This window comes from Prionailurus bengalensis, chromosome B1 (genome assembly GCF_016509475.1).
Source record: "Prionailurus bengalensis isolate Pbe53 chromosome B1, Fcat_Pben_1.1_paternal_pri, whole genome shotgun sequence".
NCBI lineage: Eukaryota > Metazoa > Chordata > Mammalia > Carnivora > Felidae > Prionailurus > Prionailurus bengalensis.
This window is the reverse complement of record NC_057344.1, coordinates 84,601,345-84,618,157: the sequence shown is the minus strand read 5'-3', so window position 1 is coordinate 84,618,157 and position 16,813 is coordinate 84,601,345. Positions and strand designations below refer to the sequence as shown.

Sequence of the window (16,813 nt, the reverse complement as noted above, 5' to 3'; positions counted from 1 at the left end):
CAACAGGTATGTGACAAGGTGCTCCATATCACTAATCATCAGGGAACCACAATGACATATCACCTCATACTTGTTAGAATGGTTATCATCAAAAAGATAAGAGATAACAAATGCTGGTGTGGATGTGTAGGAAAGAGAACCCTGGGTGGTGTGGTGGGAGTGTAAATTGGTGCAGCCACTGAAAAACAATATGGAGGTTCCTCAATAAACTAAAACTAGAACAACCATATGATCCAGCAATTCCATTTCTGAGGATGGATATACCCGAAGGAAATGAAATCACAATCTCAAAGAGGTATCAGTACCTGCACATTCACTGAAGCATTATTTACAATAACCAAGATATGGAAACAACCTAAGTGTCCACTGGCAGATGAATGGACAAAGAAAATGTGGTAAATATACGAAATATCATTCAGCCACAAAAAGAGGGAAATCCTGCCATTTGCAACAACATGGATGGACCCTGAAGGCATTAAACTCAGTGACATAAGTCAGATGGAGAAAGGCAAATACTGTGTGAACTCTTTTATATGTGGAATCTAAAAACAAACAAACAACAAACTCACAGAAACAGACAACAGGTTGGTGGTTGCCAGAGGTGAGGGTTCGGGGTGGTAGGGCAAATAGGTAAAAGGGGTCAAAAGGTACAAAAACTTCCAGTTATAAGATAGTAAGTCATGGGGATGTAATGCACAGCATGGTGACTATAGTTAACAACACAGTATTGTACATTTTAAGTTGTAAGAGAGTAGATATTAAAAGTTCTCATCAACAAAAAAAATCTTATATATTAACTAATTTAGTATGGTAATTATTTCTCAACTCATTATCTGAACTCAACTAATACAATATTATACGTTGGTTATATCTCAATATAGCTAGAAAAATATTTTAAGCAAACAAAAAAGAAGCCATCCAGCCTCACCTACCCTCAAAAAAGTGAAACTGATTCTTATATTCTCCTCATAGTCTCAGCAGAAGAGCCCATTTCTGCCCAGGAGTGCCTTCCACCTGTATGCTAGAATTGAGTCTCTTCTTTATGGAGAAAAAACCTCACTCTACCATTCATCACCTATCTGCTTCTCAAATGGCTTTTGGAATATAAACATGCTCAATTTTCACCATCTTTATAACAAAACAAGTGAACCACTAATAATAAATCACACACACCTACAATATAGAAGGTATCAAAAATTATCTAAAGAAAAGGACATAAGGAGGGAGGGATGGAGAGGGACACTTTCCAACAGCAGGAGAATGGCAAGGTGTGGAGGAGAATTTGCATAACAAAGCAAGGTGAAAATTATAAAAACAGAAGATACCCAACTTCAAAATTTTTACTTGACATAATATAAAAATGGTACCTATTTGTCATAAGGTTGCCATCATATGTTTAATTCAATAAAATACAAGTTCTTTTCTATATTTACTCAAACTCTTTAAAATTTACAACACACATTTTATGATAGATCCAGTTTCCCCATTTACTTTAAGAGATAGTATTAATCTCCATAATAAGATTATATAATTTATACATCTTAAAAAAGAAAACATATAACAACAATACTAAAGTAATACAATGCATTTCCAGGCCTTCCCACATAATGGGGCATTATTGCACAGGTAAATCATTTATCTCATGACCACCCAAGGAGCTAAACAGAACAAGTACTGTTATTTTCACTTTACAGTTGAGAAAATTGAACTTCAGAGAGGTTAAGAGGTACATACGCCTTGGAGCTGTGAATAAATTGAAGAAGAAGGTGAAGGTAAAAAGGAGAAATGTTAGATTTGCTCTTCTGAAAACTTCTCAGTGGGAGAAGCGCAATCTTAATCAGCAGCAACAAATACTTATTCAGCATTTACTTCTAGGAACCCAGCTCTGTCTTTCCTGTGATAGAAGTTTTATCAAAAGATAGAACAGCCATCACTTTCACAGCCCTTCAGACAGCAATTTTTTTTGAGAGACCTGGGTCTTTCAAATAATATACTCCCCAAACGCTCTTAAATTCTAGGATGGCAGGAAAAGTAATCATTAACTGTTTAACATCTAACATGGCTAGCATATTATTTTCTTGGTTGAACTTATGATACAGTGAAGAGCTTTCTTCTGTGTGTGTGATATGCACATACTTTGTTCTTGGATAATTAATATGTATTAATTCAGGAATAACACTGCTCCCCTTTAGCCAGCACCTTCATGTTTCTCTTATTCTGTCCAACTAGAGTTTCTATTATCATGTTAGCTTTTTTTTTTTTTTGCCTATACTAGCTATTTTTTCAGATGCTTTTATGTGGCCATCCTTTTGCCAATTTCAGAGCACCTGGACAACATATTTTTTTTAAATAATATAATCATGAACAAGAAGGATTTAAGAGATCTCTATGCCTACTGCTATGTAAACGCGAATGAATGTCTTTTGAAGTTCGTCCAGAACTAAAACACCAGATTGCAGTAAGAAAATATTTGCAAGAAGTAGTGGATTATAAGTGATTTTTTACTCTTTTTCTAAAAAACACAATTTTAATAGTTCATATTACCTTGGCAATAAATACAGAAAAGTATGATAGGTCATGTAATTGTGGCATCTTTGCTTTAATGACATCTTGGTTTATATATATATATATATATATATATATATATATATATATATATGTAAATATGTAATATATATATAAATATATATATATATTTATGTATTATGTAACTGTAAATTTTTATGCCAAATAAATGTGATCAGGAATAAGACTTCCATTTATAATTTTTCCCCAAGGAAAAATGTTGCCTATTTATCCACAATCTGTATTAGGACTGCTTTCCAACTTGTTTTGATGAAGAGGAGAGATTTCTGATCTTTCTTGCTTGACTTCTCAGGACTAAACATCAGGAGGCAAGCGATGTGCAAGAGACTTACCCACTCTTCCTCATCATAGTCTGAATGATGTGGTATGGAGTCCTGCCTTCTCATCGGTGGGGGTGGGTCCTGGGGACAGCTCTCCTCTGTGCTGTTCTTAGGAGAGGGTGGTTTCTTAAGGACACCTCCTGGCCTGGCAGTGTAGAGGGCTAAAAGAGCACTTCTTACCAACTGATCCTTGAAGGCATGTACAAAAAGCTCTGTCTGGAAAGAAATTGACAAGGATTAGAAACACCATGGTAGGCATCTCAGCATAGAGCTACGAAAAGGTCAACCGCAGATTTGTTGGCACATAAGTGGTGTGCATGGTGGAAAAAGTACAGGCGACAGAGAGAGAAAATGATTCATACCAATCAATGAAAATAGTTGAGTTTTGGGATGATGCCAAGGTCTTGAGTCCTCCTGTTCTAAAAGTTAATGCTGAGGTTCTGTGGGTACTATAAACACCAGCTGTCTCCTCAGCCCCCTCTCTTTTAATTCTAAATTCTATCTTTGAAGATGAATTTCACTAGAGATAATCATTTGAACACTGTCTACCTGCTGCACCTTTCAAGTAATTCCAAATGCACCTTAAAAGAAAATGTGATCAGACTATGTATATTCTATAGTTTAAACAGAGTGAAAGTCTAAAGAAAGGAATATGTATCTTTAAAAATAGAGGCAGGAAACCTTTTTTTTTCTTTTTAGCATCCTGAGTAGATTTCAATAGTAGAGATGGTATAGGCAGTTTTCCCATGAAAATATTTGACTTTTCTTCCTTTTCATCACCCCCTAAACTGTCTCCTCCACCAAATGGTTTCACTAATGCTCAATGTTAATGAGGCTGCTGTGAAACTTGCTATGGTAGATTTTACAAGCTGGTGGTAAATACCTAGTAAGTACTATAGAAATGACAGCTTCCCAACAATAAAGAATTTTACAACAGTACTTTGCAATTTCCTGATGAAATGTTTAATAGCTTCACCCTGTACTATACTGGATGATGTAGTAATTGATCTTCTGTATTATACTACACTTAACATGCATGTGGTCTAACAATCTATTCATTCAGAATAGAGTAGTAACTCGAACATTGACTCATATTGCTAACACAATCACATATTGTAATCTGTTAAGAAGCCCTTTAAATCATAGCATTATTTTGAATAATAGTTGATATCACCATTTCATGAGACACTTGGATGTAATGCTGACTTCACCATCACTGTAACTCAAGGTAATCATTTACTGGCGTATTCTCAATATGAATTCAACAGTGCCATATCTAACAAACGGTTACTAAATTATCCCTTAAAAACCCCTGTTGTGTCAGCAATTAAAGAAAACCAGTTAAACCCCATGCAAAACAATTGCCTAATAAGACTACGTTAATAAGACTACATATGCTAATAGGACTACATAGTTAAGTCTTTGCAATAGATCATGAAATTCTACAGTTGCATAAGACCTTAAAGTCAGACCTCTCATTAACCAGGTAAAGAAACTAAAAAGGAAGAGTGGTGTCCTGTCCTAGAACAGACTGCTTACCAGTAACACAAAGGGAACAGAGCCGTAGTTTTCTAACAAATTCAGTAGCTTTTCCCCATACTCCACCCCACCTATCAACCCACCATCATCTGCATGCTTCTGTCTTTCCCCCGTTCTTCCTTAACCCCAAGCTCCTCAAGAGCTTTGGAGATCTACTTGCTCCTATAATTAATCACGTCTACAATTGTCAGTGTAACTATCTTCACTGTTAAACTTTACTGATGTTTTTAAATGCTCTTTTAATCTATTGGTTGTATTGAAAGCACTTTGAAGGTAAGTAGACAAGAAACATTTAAAAAAGGATACACAAGAATAAAATATTGAAAAATATTTTGGTAATAATTTAGGAAAACAAAATGAAAAGGGAGCTTATAGTGAAAAGGCATAAAAAGAAGCATTAATTGATGTTCACAATGAAGTGTTAAAATGAAAATGAACAATACAAAAAAAATACTGATGAAAAATGTAGCTAGACAGTACTCACACAAGGCAATATAGTTATAACAAAATAGGGAAACATGTTATTTACATAATTTTCATAGAGCCTGGATAGATCCATCAATGTGAATTTAAATATTTAAAAATGCAAATTTACTTCCATTCAGCTTAACTAAACTATTTCTCTATTGATAGATTCAATAAATTCTTTTGACTTATTTTTAGAGCAAAACAGCTTGCCTTCTTTGAATTCCTGCTACTACAGCTCCAGTCTTCATAACATCACCTAATTACTATGTAGCTGAATATATATTCACACCCAATGAAATCTAAAGTTCTTATAATTGCCATCATTTTCTTCCCATTGCATGCATGCACAGAGATTCCACTTCATTTATTCAAATCTCATTTGAGTTGATTTATCACCAAAGACATGAAAGATAGTACAGTAGATTCGTGCAATTTTACAACCCAGAATTTTCTTGGTGGGGGGGGGGGTAGCTGAATGAACACACAAAATCTTATAGAAACAGTTTGTGTCTATATTGGAAAATTCATCTGACTGGAAACTCTATGAATAGCCATGATCTTTTGCAGAGAATTGCACTTTGATAGAAAATGGACAAAATTCCATTATATATCCATATGACCTGGAAATTTTCTTGACTAGCACTACTTAGTAAATGTAGACCAATGCAGATCCTGATGTTTTACACTCAAAATAAATTAGCTTGAAGGGATTAACGTAATCACTCAATTCCAGTACATCTGTATGCTGCTGTTCTTGCAACAGAGATGACACTACGGAAGTTCAAAGTCATGGGAAGGATGCGGAGTTGCCTATTGACTCAAAGTACTGAAAACCTTTTTCCTTTTCTGACTCTGCTCATACTGCATTAAATGAAAGGAAAAAGGCTGTCTACATGTTATCATAAGGGTAGGCAAATCAATTTATTTAAAACAGTTTAATAATATAGCAAAAAAAGTATAAACTCTGTACCTAAGGTGGATCATTTCATTTGTTTGATATTAAAAAAAAGAAATGGTATCTTAAAAATGAAATGTTTTCTTGCCTTCCTGACATTTTTCCAATTCATGTTCTCATGCAAATGTTCTTCAAAGTAACACACAGAATTATCTACAAGTATAAAACCAGTAAAATTACTTCTTCTGGGGATGAATTTCCTAGGTTCCTAAATATTAAGGGCAGAGGAATAGTTAGGAATGTGTTTATTTAAAACTACCCTTTTTAACTAGAGATCTCAACAAATTAAGCAAAGTCTCATAGTATTTAAAAGCTTTTTTTCGATGAAAAAATTCAAAATGATGCCTAACCCCACCTGCAAGACAGAAGTAGCCAATGACATAAACAGGTGATTATTATTTTAGTAGTCATGTATATGACAAAAAAGAATCCTGTTTATTTTCTTCCCCCGACCTTACCATTCCCTATTATTTTGCACCCAACTAGCCTCTCTTACTTTCATCACCTGCATGGTCCCTATCTAATATCGCTCGATTATTATTTAGATATGCTTGGGGTGCCTGGGTGGCTCAGTCGTTAAGCATCCGAGTTCGGCTCAGGTCATAATCTCGCATCCGTGAGTTCAAGCCCTGCGTCAGACAGCTCAGAGCCTGGAGCCTGTTTCAGATTCCGTGTCTTCCTCTTTCTCTCTCCTCCCCTGCTCATGCTCTGTCTCTCTCTTCTCAAAAATAAATAAACGTTAAAAAAAATTAGATATGCTCGACATATAATATTATATTAGTTTCATGTGTACAGTATAAGAATTCAATTTTTGAATATATTGCAACACTATCACCACAATGTCTGTTTATTTTTTAAATTTTGATATACTTTAATGATTGCATAGGGCAATAGTGCTATACTCTGGAATTAGTACATAAATATGCATGTTTTCTACATTCCCTAAAGAAAAGAACACTGAACCTTCAGGAGAGTTACTTGACATCTGGGCAGATCATACAAATTATGCACTTGACCTTGGCTAAATCACATAACAACTTTTCTCCAGTTTGCACAAAATTACAATGCTTATCTATGAAACCTCATAGCAGTTCACTGTAAACTGTGAACTCTTCTATTTATGCTCCCCTTTCTTGAATGATCTTTTCAGTTTCCTTTGTTGACTCAACATCCCAGACTCACTCAAAATACGGTAAACAAATCCTAAGGGACCTTAAACCACTTTCTTGAAAGCATTTTTCCCCATTAGATATATAACACATTTCCCCATAGCTTTAACTACTCTCTTTATGCCACAGTCTCTAAAATCCATCTCTATCCACCTCTTGAACCAGTACTGTCACCTGTTTCCACCTGAAAGTCTTTCAAGGTTAGAAGTCACAGCCTGATCTCAAGTGTTTTCAATAAATGTGTTCTTCCCAGCTTTTCAAACTGTGTGGTGTCATCATTATGCAGCAACTCAGCGCCCAAATGCCTGGATCATCTTCAGCAATATTCATCTTCTAGATTAGTCATTAATTTCTACAAGTTATACTTTTTCAGTAATTTCAAAGATTATGTCCACAGCTAGTCCCAGTTAAGATCCTTTCTGCATTCCATGTGGATACTTTCCATAGTCTCCTTACTGATTGATTTATTTTTCCTAAGCTAATGCTTTGTTTTATGGGATGTTCTTCAAGGTCACTAATATTAAAATGTAGACATCTGAGTCCCAGCCCAGCAGCTGAGTCAGAATTTGTATTTTTAGCAAGCTCCCCCAAGAGGAATGCTGACATTTTGTAATGCCCAATAATGTCCAATAATTCAAATCCACTGTCTAGCTCAGCTTCTCTATTCTATGAGGATCATCTTCACAAAGCATGTCTCCAGTCCTTCCTCACTCAACGACCTTCCAACTTACAAAAGAGACTTTCTCTTGGGTGAATAACCAGGAGTGAAATGGCTAGATCATATACATATATAAACAAATGTATATATAAACATATATATAAACACACATTTATATTTATTATATATATTTATATAAACATTATGAGACACTGCTGAACTGTTTTTCAAAGTGTGCAAGTAATTATGTAAGTAATATATGAATGTTCCAGTCATTTCATATCCTCCCCAACTCCTCGTATGCTTAACCTTTTTGATTTCAGCTATTCTAGTGGGTAGTTAGTATTACCTCATTTTAGTTTAAATCTGTATTTCCCTAAAAACAAATGATGATGAGCATCTTTACGTGTGTTCATTTGCCATCCATATATCTTCTCTGATGAAATACCATTTCAATTTTTTTGCCCATTTTAAATTAAGCCACTTGTCTTATTATTAAAGTATAAGAATACTTTATGTATTCTGATGATTTCCTTTGTAACATACATAGTTTACAAATATTTTCTCAGTCCAGACTTGCCTTCTCACTTTTTAATAATGTCATCTGAATGTCTCCTGAAAACTTTAATGAAAGTTTTTGATTTTGATGATGCCTTATATATCACGTGTTTTATTGGTTCATACTTTTTGTGTTCCAAGAAATATTTGCCTAATCCAAGATGACAAAAAATTTTTCCTATGTTGTCTTCTAGAAGTTTGTCTGTTTGCTTCTTTCTTTTAGCTTGTATATTAAGATTTATGCTCTATTTTGAATTAATTTTTATAGATATGTGAGGTAAAGATAAGGAAAGGTTTTTTTTTTTTTTTACATATGGATATCCAATTGTTCCTGAGTTTTATGTGAAGAATACATCATTTTCGGGGCGCCTGGGTGGCGCAGTCGGTTAAGCGTCCGACTTCAGCCAGGTCACGATCTCGTGGTCCGGGAGTTCGAGCCCCGCATCAGGCTCTGGGCTGATGGCTCGGAGCCTGGAGCCTGTTTCCGATTCTGTGTCTCCCTCTCTCTCTGCCCCTCCCCCGTTCATGCTCTGTCTCTCTCTGTCCCAAAAATAAATAAACGTTGAAAAAAAATTAAAAAAAATTATATTTTATATTTTTCTTATTTCTGTATTATTCTTTTTTAATCTTCCATTTTCCTCTTCATCCTGTTTGTGTGTTTCTCTGCTTCCCTAAATATATGGACTATATTTATAATTGCTGTTGTAAGATCCTTATCTGCTAATTTCATCATCTCTATTATTTCTGGGTCTGTTTCTATTGCTTGATTTTTCTTCTGGTTGTGGGTCATATATTCCTGCTTAATTGTTTGCTTGGTATATGCTTATCTCATCAATGAAATGTTTACCATTTAACGAGGAGTATAAGAAGAAGAAATAGGAGTTCTATCATGAAATTTCATCTTCATTTATACTTGTATATACATTCATGTATACTTTCACTAACTATAAAAAAAAAGCAAAGCAAAGAACCTCTACTCATTAAGTTCTGTTTAGTTTGGAACTGAGATAGATCTAGGAGTGACTGAAGTAAATAAAAGTAAAAATTCCTTCTCAGTATCTAAGTAATCAACATAATCAATATATTATTTATATCTTCAACTTCTTAGTATACTGGCTTCCTGGTATTGTCATTAAAACAAAATTAAGAAAACAAAACAAAACAACCAGAACATTTCTAAGAGTACCCTGAGTTAAATGTTAGACTGAAATGTTTTTGTTGTTTTTGTTACTGCTGTTTGTTTTTTTGTTTTTTGCTTTTGGAATACACAGGATGTTTCAGTATATTATGTTAAAGGACACTAGGAATTAGAAGTTGTGAGATTTTCTCAAATATACTGTGAGCATAGCCTCTAATATTAGCAACAAAATCCTTTTGTTGTTGTTTTTTTACCATCTAGCAATTTTCATAATGTGAAACACCCCATTCTTTTAAATTTTAGGTTATAAAAGTTAAGGTCCGTGTCTATGTAGCATTTGTCATACAGCATTAGTACAATACCACACACAATTAAGTGCTCAATATTGTGTTTTGATGAGCAAGAATAATAATGATTTTCTACACAAGATCTCTCTATCTCTATGGATAGAGAATGTGATGAGCATTTAAAGTTGATGTCACACATATATCTAAGCTGTGAGAGATGGATACCTATATCCCTTAAGTCCTTATTTTTTCAGTTCAAATTTAGTCACATTACTTTTTTCTCCCTTTTATTTTTCATAGTATTGCATACTTTCAGTCTAGCAAAAAGGAAAATACATTTTAACCCACTCTATTATTAACCTTTCAGATCTTACGTTAAAAATTTGGCCTATCCTTTGTCTTCTCTGTTAAAATTATTCATATAAACTCAGTTTTCCTTTTCTTATGACCCTATATCATAAGATTAAATAATTTCTTTATTATTTTCATGAATTAATATGCAAGGAACAAACCCAGTCATCCATAAGAAGGCATACTAATAATTAAAAAAATAGAACAATTTAATTACACTTGTGCATATTAGGACATGACAAATTTTTAGAAAATTCTTATTCTTACAGAATTTCAGTTTTATCTTTCCTATTCCCACTCTGACCTCTTTACTTGTTTCTTTAATCATATACGCAAGTGTCCATCATGGAACTCATGGAACATTTGACCATATTGAATAGTGGTTAAGCTCACAACAGATGGAGCTAGACTCACAAGTTGTGTGATTTTGGGTGCATTATATATATTTCTGTACCTCGGTTTCCTCTACTTTATAAAATAAGGACACTAACAGAACCTATTTCATGGGACGCCTCGGTGGCTCAGTTGGTTGGGCGACCAACTTCGGCTCAGGTCATGATCTTACAGTTTGTGAGTTCGAGCCTCACGTTGGGCTCAGTGCTGACAGCTCAGAGCCCGGAGCCTGCTTCAGATTCTGTGTGTCCCTCTCTCTCTACCCCTCCCCTGCTCATACTCTGTGTCTCTCTGTCTCTCAGTAATAAATAAATGTTAAAAAAACAACAGTACCTATTTCATAGGATTAGAAAGATTAAATGTTGAAAATAATAGTGCCCACCTCATGGACTTGTAAAATGTTGTAATAATGTCTCACTCACAGTTATTAAACCTCCAATAAATGTTAGTTATTATTGTCATCATCAATAGCATCATAACCATTATCTCAAGAACCTTGAATCTCTTGGGAAGAACAAGAATAGACCTTTCTTATTCCATTTTGTGCACCTAGTGTAATTAGTATGAATTCAGTAAATATTTTTACTTTTCATAAATTGTGTTTGTTTGTTTTCTCCACCAATAAATGTTTAGAGGAATGGAATTTTGCTGGTGAGACTTAGTCTTAGTCTTGGTTATCATTAACAGTAGAGATGATGTGAATTGACCTTGGATCTACAAATATTGCTCCTCTGAGATTCAATATGCAGTTGGATCTCTCTGTTGTCCTTTGCTTCCATCCCCAGACTCTGAGCATACATTGATCTGATAATGTGTCCATTGCTATCATCTCCAGAAGCTACATGTTACCTAACAGGAGAGATTCCATCTCATTACAAAACAACTGAATGCCTTCTACTATACTACGCATGGGCTTCCCTCAGCCCTACACAGCCTCCTTAGTCAATACAGAGAACTCTCCCATATTGGGCTTGGACTTTCCCTGATGCATATGAACATAGATAATTCCTATTGAATTATCTACATGAATGAGCTCCAGAGACAACTGAATGACTTATTTTCTAAACATACCAGTTCAGATTCAACAAAAGAAACAAGGGGACTAATAATAGAGAAATGTTTTATGTTCTGACCCACAGTGTGCAAGACCCTGATCTTAAAAACAGAATGTTTTAGGGGTGCCTGGCTGGCTCAGTGGATAGAGCATGCAACTCTTGATCTTGGGGTTATAAGTTTGAGTCCCACATTGGGGGTTTAGATTACCTACAGATAAAATCTTAAAACAACAATAAAACCCCAAAATATTTTAAGCTAAATATTCTAATATTAAATATTGAGACTATTTATTTTTTATGCTAAGTTCGCGGATCATACTTTATTTTAAACTGTAAGCTATTAGCTGCCTCCATAGATTATGCAAAACTCTGTTAACTTAGATAATTCTTTGAAATTCCAGGCATAAATTCTTAAAGTAATGCATGGCTTGCAAACTTAAAAAAAGATCCCTCTGATTTCAAAGGTTGACAGACTTATGAGTAGGTGAAGCTTGTCTACTCAGTAGAAAAACATAGGGTAAAATTTGGGAGCAATGCTGAGTTAAAGGAGAAAATACATACCCTGTTCCATCCCTCTCCCCAATCACTGCAGCAAGGTGTGAATGATGTATGAAATGATAAATCCCTGGCCCAATGCACGGGAAGAATATAAATACTGCTCTGTAATCACTGCAGTGATGTGCCATTTGCTAAAATTTTCTGCTTAAGTGAGCCCAGAAAAACCTCCTATCATCTGCAAATCAAAAAAAGAAATCAACTCAAATGAAATTATATTATTTTACTATATACAACACTCCCCTCTTTTCCCTTTTTTTTTCTAGTCCTAACATATTTATTGACTATTAGCCATACTTATCGACCATTAAGATACTTAAGTATTACTGAGAAGTATGCCTAATGAAAAATGTTTAAAAATTTTTAAAAAAGAAGTGTCAAAACACATATATAACCCATAGGATATCAGAAGATTTTCCATTCCAGAGTCAACCAGACCTGGGTCTGAATCTTGGTTTTGTTTGCATCTAGCTGTGTGATTTCATACATCTTTTTAACTTCTCTGAGCCTTAATCATTTTCCTTTGTGAGGCAGAGTTAATATGTACTCACAATGTGAAAATTAAGTTTGAAGATTAAATGAAATAATATAAGTCATAAAGCGCAATATTTGGCAAAGTAGAGTGTCGGTAAAATTTGGGTCAATTTTTTCTTTTCTTTTCATGATGGAAGTACCTGTTATGTCATAGAAAGAATGCTACATTTTGAACTGGAAGTCTTGGATTTTCATTTTTCACTTTATAATTTATGAGGTAATTTTGTTGACCTGTTTGAATAGATATTAGCTAGTTTTTAAGGAAAATAGATATTAGTTTCATTCTATAAGAAAAATAAATGATAATGCATACATTAAAATGTTTAATAAGCAGCAGGTATTCATATTATAAATTGACATATTTGAATAAAAAATATATACATATATAATACCCAAGTTTCCATCAATCTGTTCTTTAGGGACATGAAAAACTATACTTGTTTTATTCTAAAATGATACCATGAGAATTTTGTTTCTTCTCAGTTTCTTCAAGGGCATATTTATTGGAAGTATCTCATAATAAACTGCAAGATGTCCTCAGAATGTGAAGGTTAAGGATAAGTGTATTGGAATTGGACTCCAGGACACCCGGTTTTACATTTAAAATCAAGCTGCAATTTGTCTTTTCAATCTTGGTTCTCTCTGTACTTTTCACCTGTCCTAATTAGTTATGAAAGTTGATGTTGATGATTTACCTTATGCCAGACTACTTCTTCTTTTTGTATATACTGGGGGAAGTCACCTTTGAAAGAAAAATTCGGCTTAGGTCCCACTACATTACAAACAAGAGCTAATATTTTTGGAAATTTTTAAAACCTTCTCCCAGTAGATAGTGTTGTAGAAAGCAAACCAAAGCAGAGGAATTACCCCATGCCACTTATAAGAATCCACATCAAAGTGGTGCTTTCAAATGAGATGACATTCCTACTCAAATGTATAGCTTCATATGCATAAAAATTAGTTATCACCAGAGGAAAATAATTTTTAAAATCTAATTCAACTCACTTAATAAGACCATGAGCCAAAGAAAATGAAATATGTCAAGAAAAAGAGAAAATATATATCAGCCAATAACAGGTTTCATTTCCTACATAAAAAAAAATATTAATGCTTAGTGAGATTTGAAAAGAGAATGAGGCCAATTCATTTTGATCCTGTGGCAATACTTTGAAGCTTACTTTTTAACCTAGTCTATTTTACATTTCCAGATGCTGTGAAAGGCAATGTATGCAGAAAGCAACACCAATGGGGATTTGGGTATTTCATTTTCCCCACTGTAGTAGTGATTTGGATCTTACTTTTTCTGAAAGCATCTTTAAAGAATTCTTCAGGCTGTCTGGAGAATGCTGGCTTGCAGAATTAAGCAGGAGGTCCGCATGGGTTGCTATCAGAGGTTGTAGTTGATTGATGTTGCTGAGAACTTCTTTTGCTTTGGCTGTGTTTTCAGGTGAATAGTAAATAAACTGGTATCCAGTACTGGAACAACAAAGATAAAGGCAAGTTACACGAAAAGTAGAAAGAATTTGCAGCTCTCAGTACCAGATGGCAAATGAGAAACAGAACTCCAAATAGCATGACTTCCTTTTGAACAGATAAGAACTATTCTAAGAGAACTTTACGATGTCCTAAGAGTTTTTTTAGGTAAAATAACCAAGACAATTTTCAAGACCAAGATTTTTTTTGTAGTTTTTTTTTTGAAAATTTTAAATGTTTATTTATTTTTGAGAAAGAATGACATGGAATGTGAGTAGGATAGGGGAAGAGAGAGAGAGAGAGGGAGACACAGAATCCGAAGCAAGCTCAAGGCTTTTGAGCTGTCAGCACAGAGCCTGATGTGGGCTCCAACTCATGAACCTTGAGATCATGACCTGAGCTGAAGTTGGACCCTTACCGACTGAGCCATCCAGGTGACCCTAAGATTTTTAAGTGAAATAAATTCAGTTCTGCTCAACCGCCAGGAAGATTCTTTATAATTACATATGTCAGGTATTAATATTCAAAACAAATTATTGTTAATCACTAGAAAACTTGAAGTCACATTAGTATCCAAGTGAGAAGTATAAGCCTTTATATTCAGGCCAATCTGAATATAAATCCTGGCTCTGCTACCTTGTAGCTAGGTGATCTTAGGCAAGCTTCAGTTTCCTCTTCAGGAAATTAGGAATAAATATATAAAACTTCTAAGAGGTGGCTAAGACTGATCATAATTCATGTGAAATGCCTAAAATAGTGCCCGATACAGAGCAAGCATTCAATAACTACTACCTATATTCCCCCCACCCCTGTGATACGTAGGGCAGGGTTAGTAAACTTTAATAGCTGAGAAATGGGGAAAAAACAAATTAATGCCAAGTGGGCATATGGAGAATTTTATTGGATAGAAAAATATTTATAGCATAAAAATTTCATTATGCTATTTTGTCTCTACCCATTTTGTTCCTAGTAGTTTCTCATTTAACTTGTAAAAAACAAAATTTAAAACTGATTACCAACTGAGGAATATCTGACTTTTATAATCATCATCTAAGAATTAGTCAAGCATACTATGGGGGTAAGGATTCCACAAAAGGAAGGAATCTTTGGATTAGGAAAGACAAAGGAGGCATTCCAGCAGGGAAAGAAATAAACCCAACAAATACTAGCCAAACAAGAAAAAAAAAAAAAAAAAAAAAGAGGGAAGTTCACAGAACTTGTTTGCATCCTCCCGCAGTCAACTGTCAAAGCACTTTTCATACATCCTGCATTCTGTGTTGAGTATTTATTATTTTCTTTACATTTACAAGTTAAATTGTTAAAATTCTCAGAATTCCATTTCTTATTTAGAAATATGAGAATCTGTTAGAAAAACTAACATCTTGGGAGCACTCTCCCTTTCCATTCACGCTAATAATTTTTAGGGGAAAGTACCAGTTTCTTCAGGAAGACAACACTCCTTTTGTAAACATATAATGACTATTCCTATCATTGATTGATTGATTGATTGATCTCAATGATTAAAAGAAAAATCCTTGGTTGCTTAGACTATTCAGAAGCTAGGACAAGAATTTGATGAGGGGTACATGTTTGTGAAGGCTAAGAAACACATCGCTAGTGTGTGTCACAGAAGAATTGGCTCTTAATTTTATACTAACAGACTTTTAAATTTCAGAAGTGAGAGTTTAAAAATAAAACATGACTTAACTACTTATTGTACATATTTCAATGCAAATTAAAGCAAATGGTAAAGAACAATGGTGAGGAGGAGAAAGAAAATAGTTGTCCCTGCCAATTATCTAGAACTCTTTCCAACTCATCTGATCTCACGCAGGAATGTGTTAAGACCTCTAACCAAAATCACGAACTGGGATGTCTCCTTTACTCATCTGTACTCGGGATACAAAGTTCAATCCAAAACAATCTGTAGGAAATCAAACAACTCTGTGTTATTTTTGCAAAGAAAATGATTATCTTAAGATATTAGTGTGTCACCGGGATGGGGATGATGTTTGATACCCAGCACCTCTAACAGTGGAGAGAGACTTAACTACAGGCCTGACATGGAAAGCAATGTGTAGTAGCTGCTTGGTGGTCCCTTTACACAGATCTGCTCTTCTGTCATAATTTGCTTTCTGGTGTCATCTTCTGGGTACTGACAGGCCTCACACGGCTTACCTCTTGGAAAGCAGAGCTCTGGAGGCCATGTGAAGACTTCCATCTTCCTCTTCACATAACTGTCCTCCCTGAGTGGGTCATTCTTGCTTCTCCTAATTTACTCCCATGCATTCTTTTTGACTCCTGTCCCCAGTGTCTCCCTTCTTTACTCATATCATACTTCCCTGCCAGTTCACTGTTACTTTATTGCTGAATGTTATCTAATTTCATTATTGTTTTCTACATATTTCTTGCTTTGCAAATTATTTTAGACTCTCCTCTCCAGTTGAGTCTACTACATACCTTTTCCAGATTTATTTCTCACATGTTCTTTCCACTATTGCTAGTTCAGTGGTCCTTAAATTTGAGCAGGCATACAATTCACTTGCGGATGAGGAGAGGGTCTGGGCATTTGCTTAAAAAATGCAGATTTCCTGGCAACACTGAGATTCTGCCTCAGTGGGTTGTGGCATTTGTAAAAACCATCTCGGTGAAAATCCTGATGCAGAGACACAGCTGAGCACTTCTATTTTATTTTTTAAAAAGGTTTTATTTATTTAAGAGAGAGAGAGAGAGATAGAAAGAACAGGGGAGGGGCAGAGAGAGAGGCAGAGAGA

General features: G+C 34.7%; 1 protein-coding gene across 1 annotated transcript in view; it reads right to left on the bottom strand.

Moving 5' to 3' along the window:
- INPP4B (inositol polyphosphate-4-phosphatase type II B) overlaps positions 1-16,813 on the bottom strand; it is a 399,964-nt gene that overhangs the window by 117,731 nt on the left and 265,420 nt on the right. Inside the window, 2 exon segments of the mRNA XM_043568210.1 lie at positions 2,919-3,122; positions 13,865-14,042. Of these exon segments, the coding sequence (XP_043424145.1) occupies positions 2,919-3,122; positions 13,865-14,042 (382 nt within the window).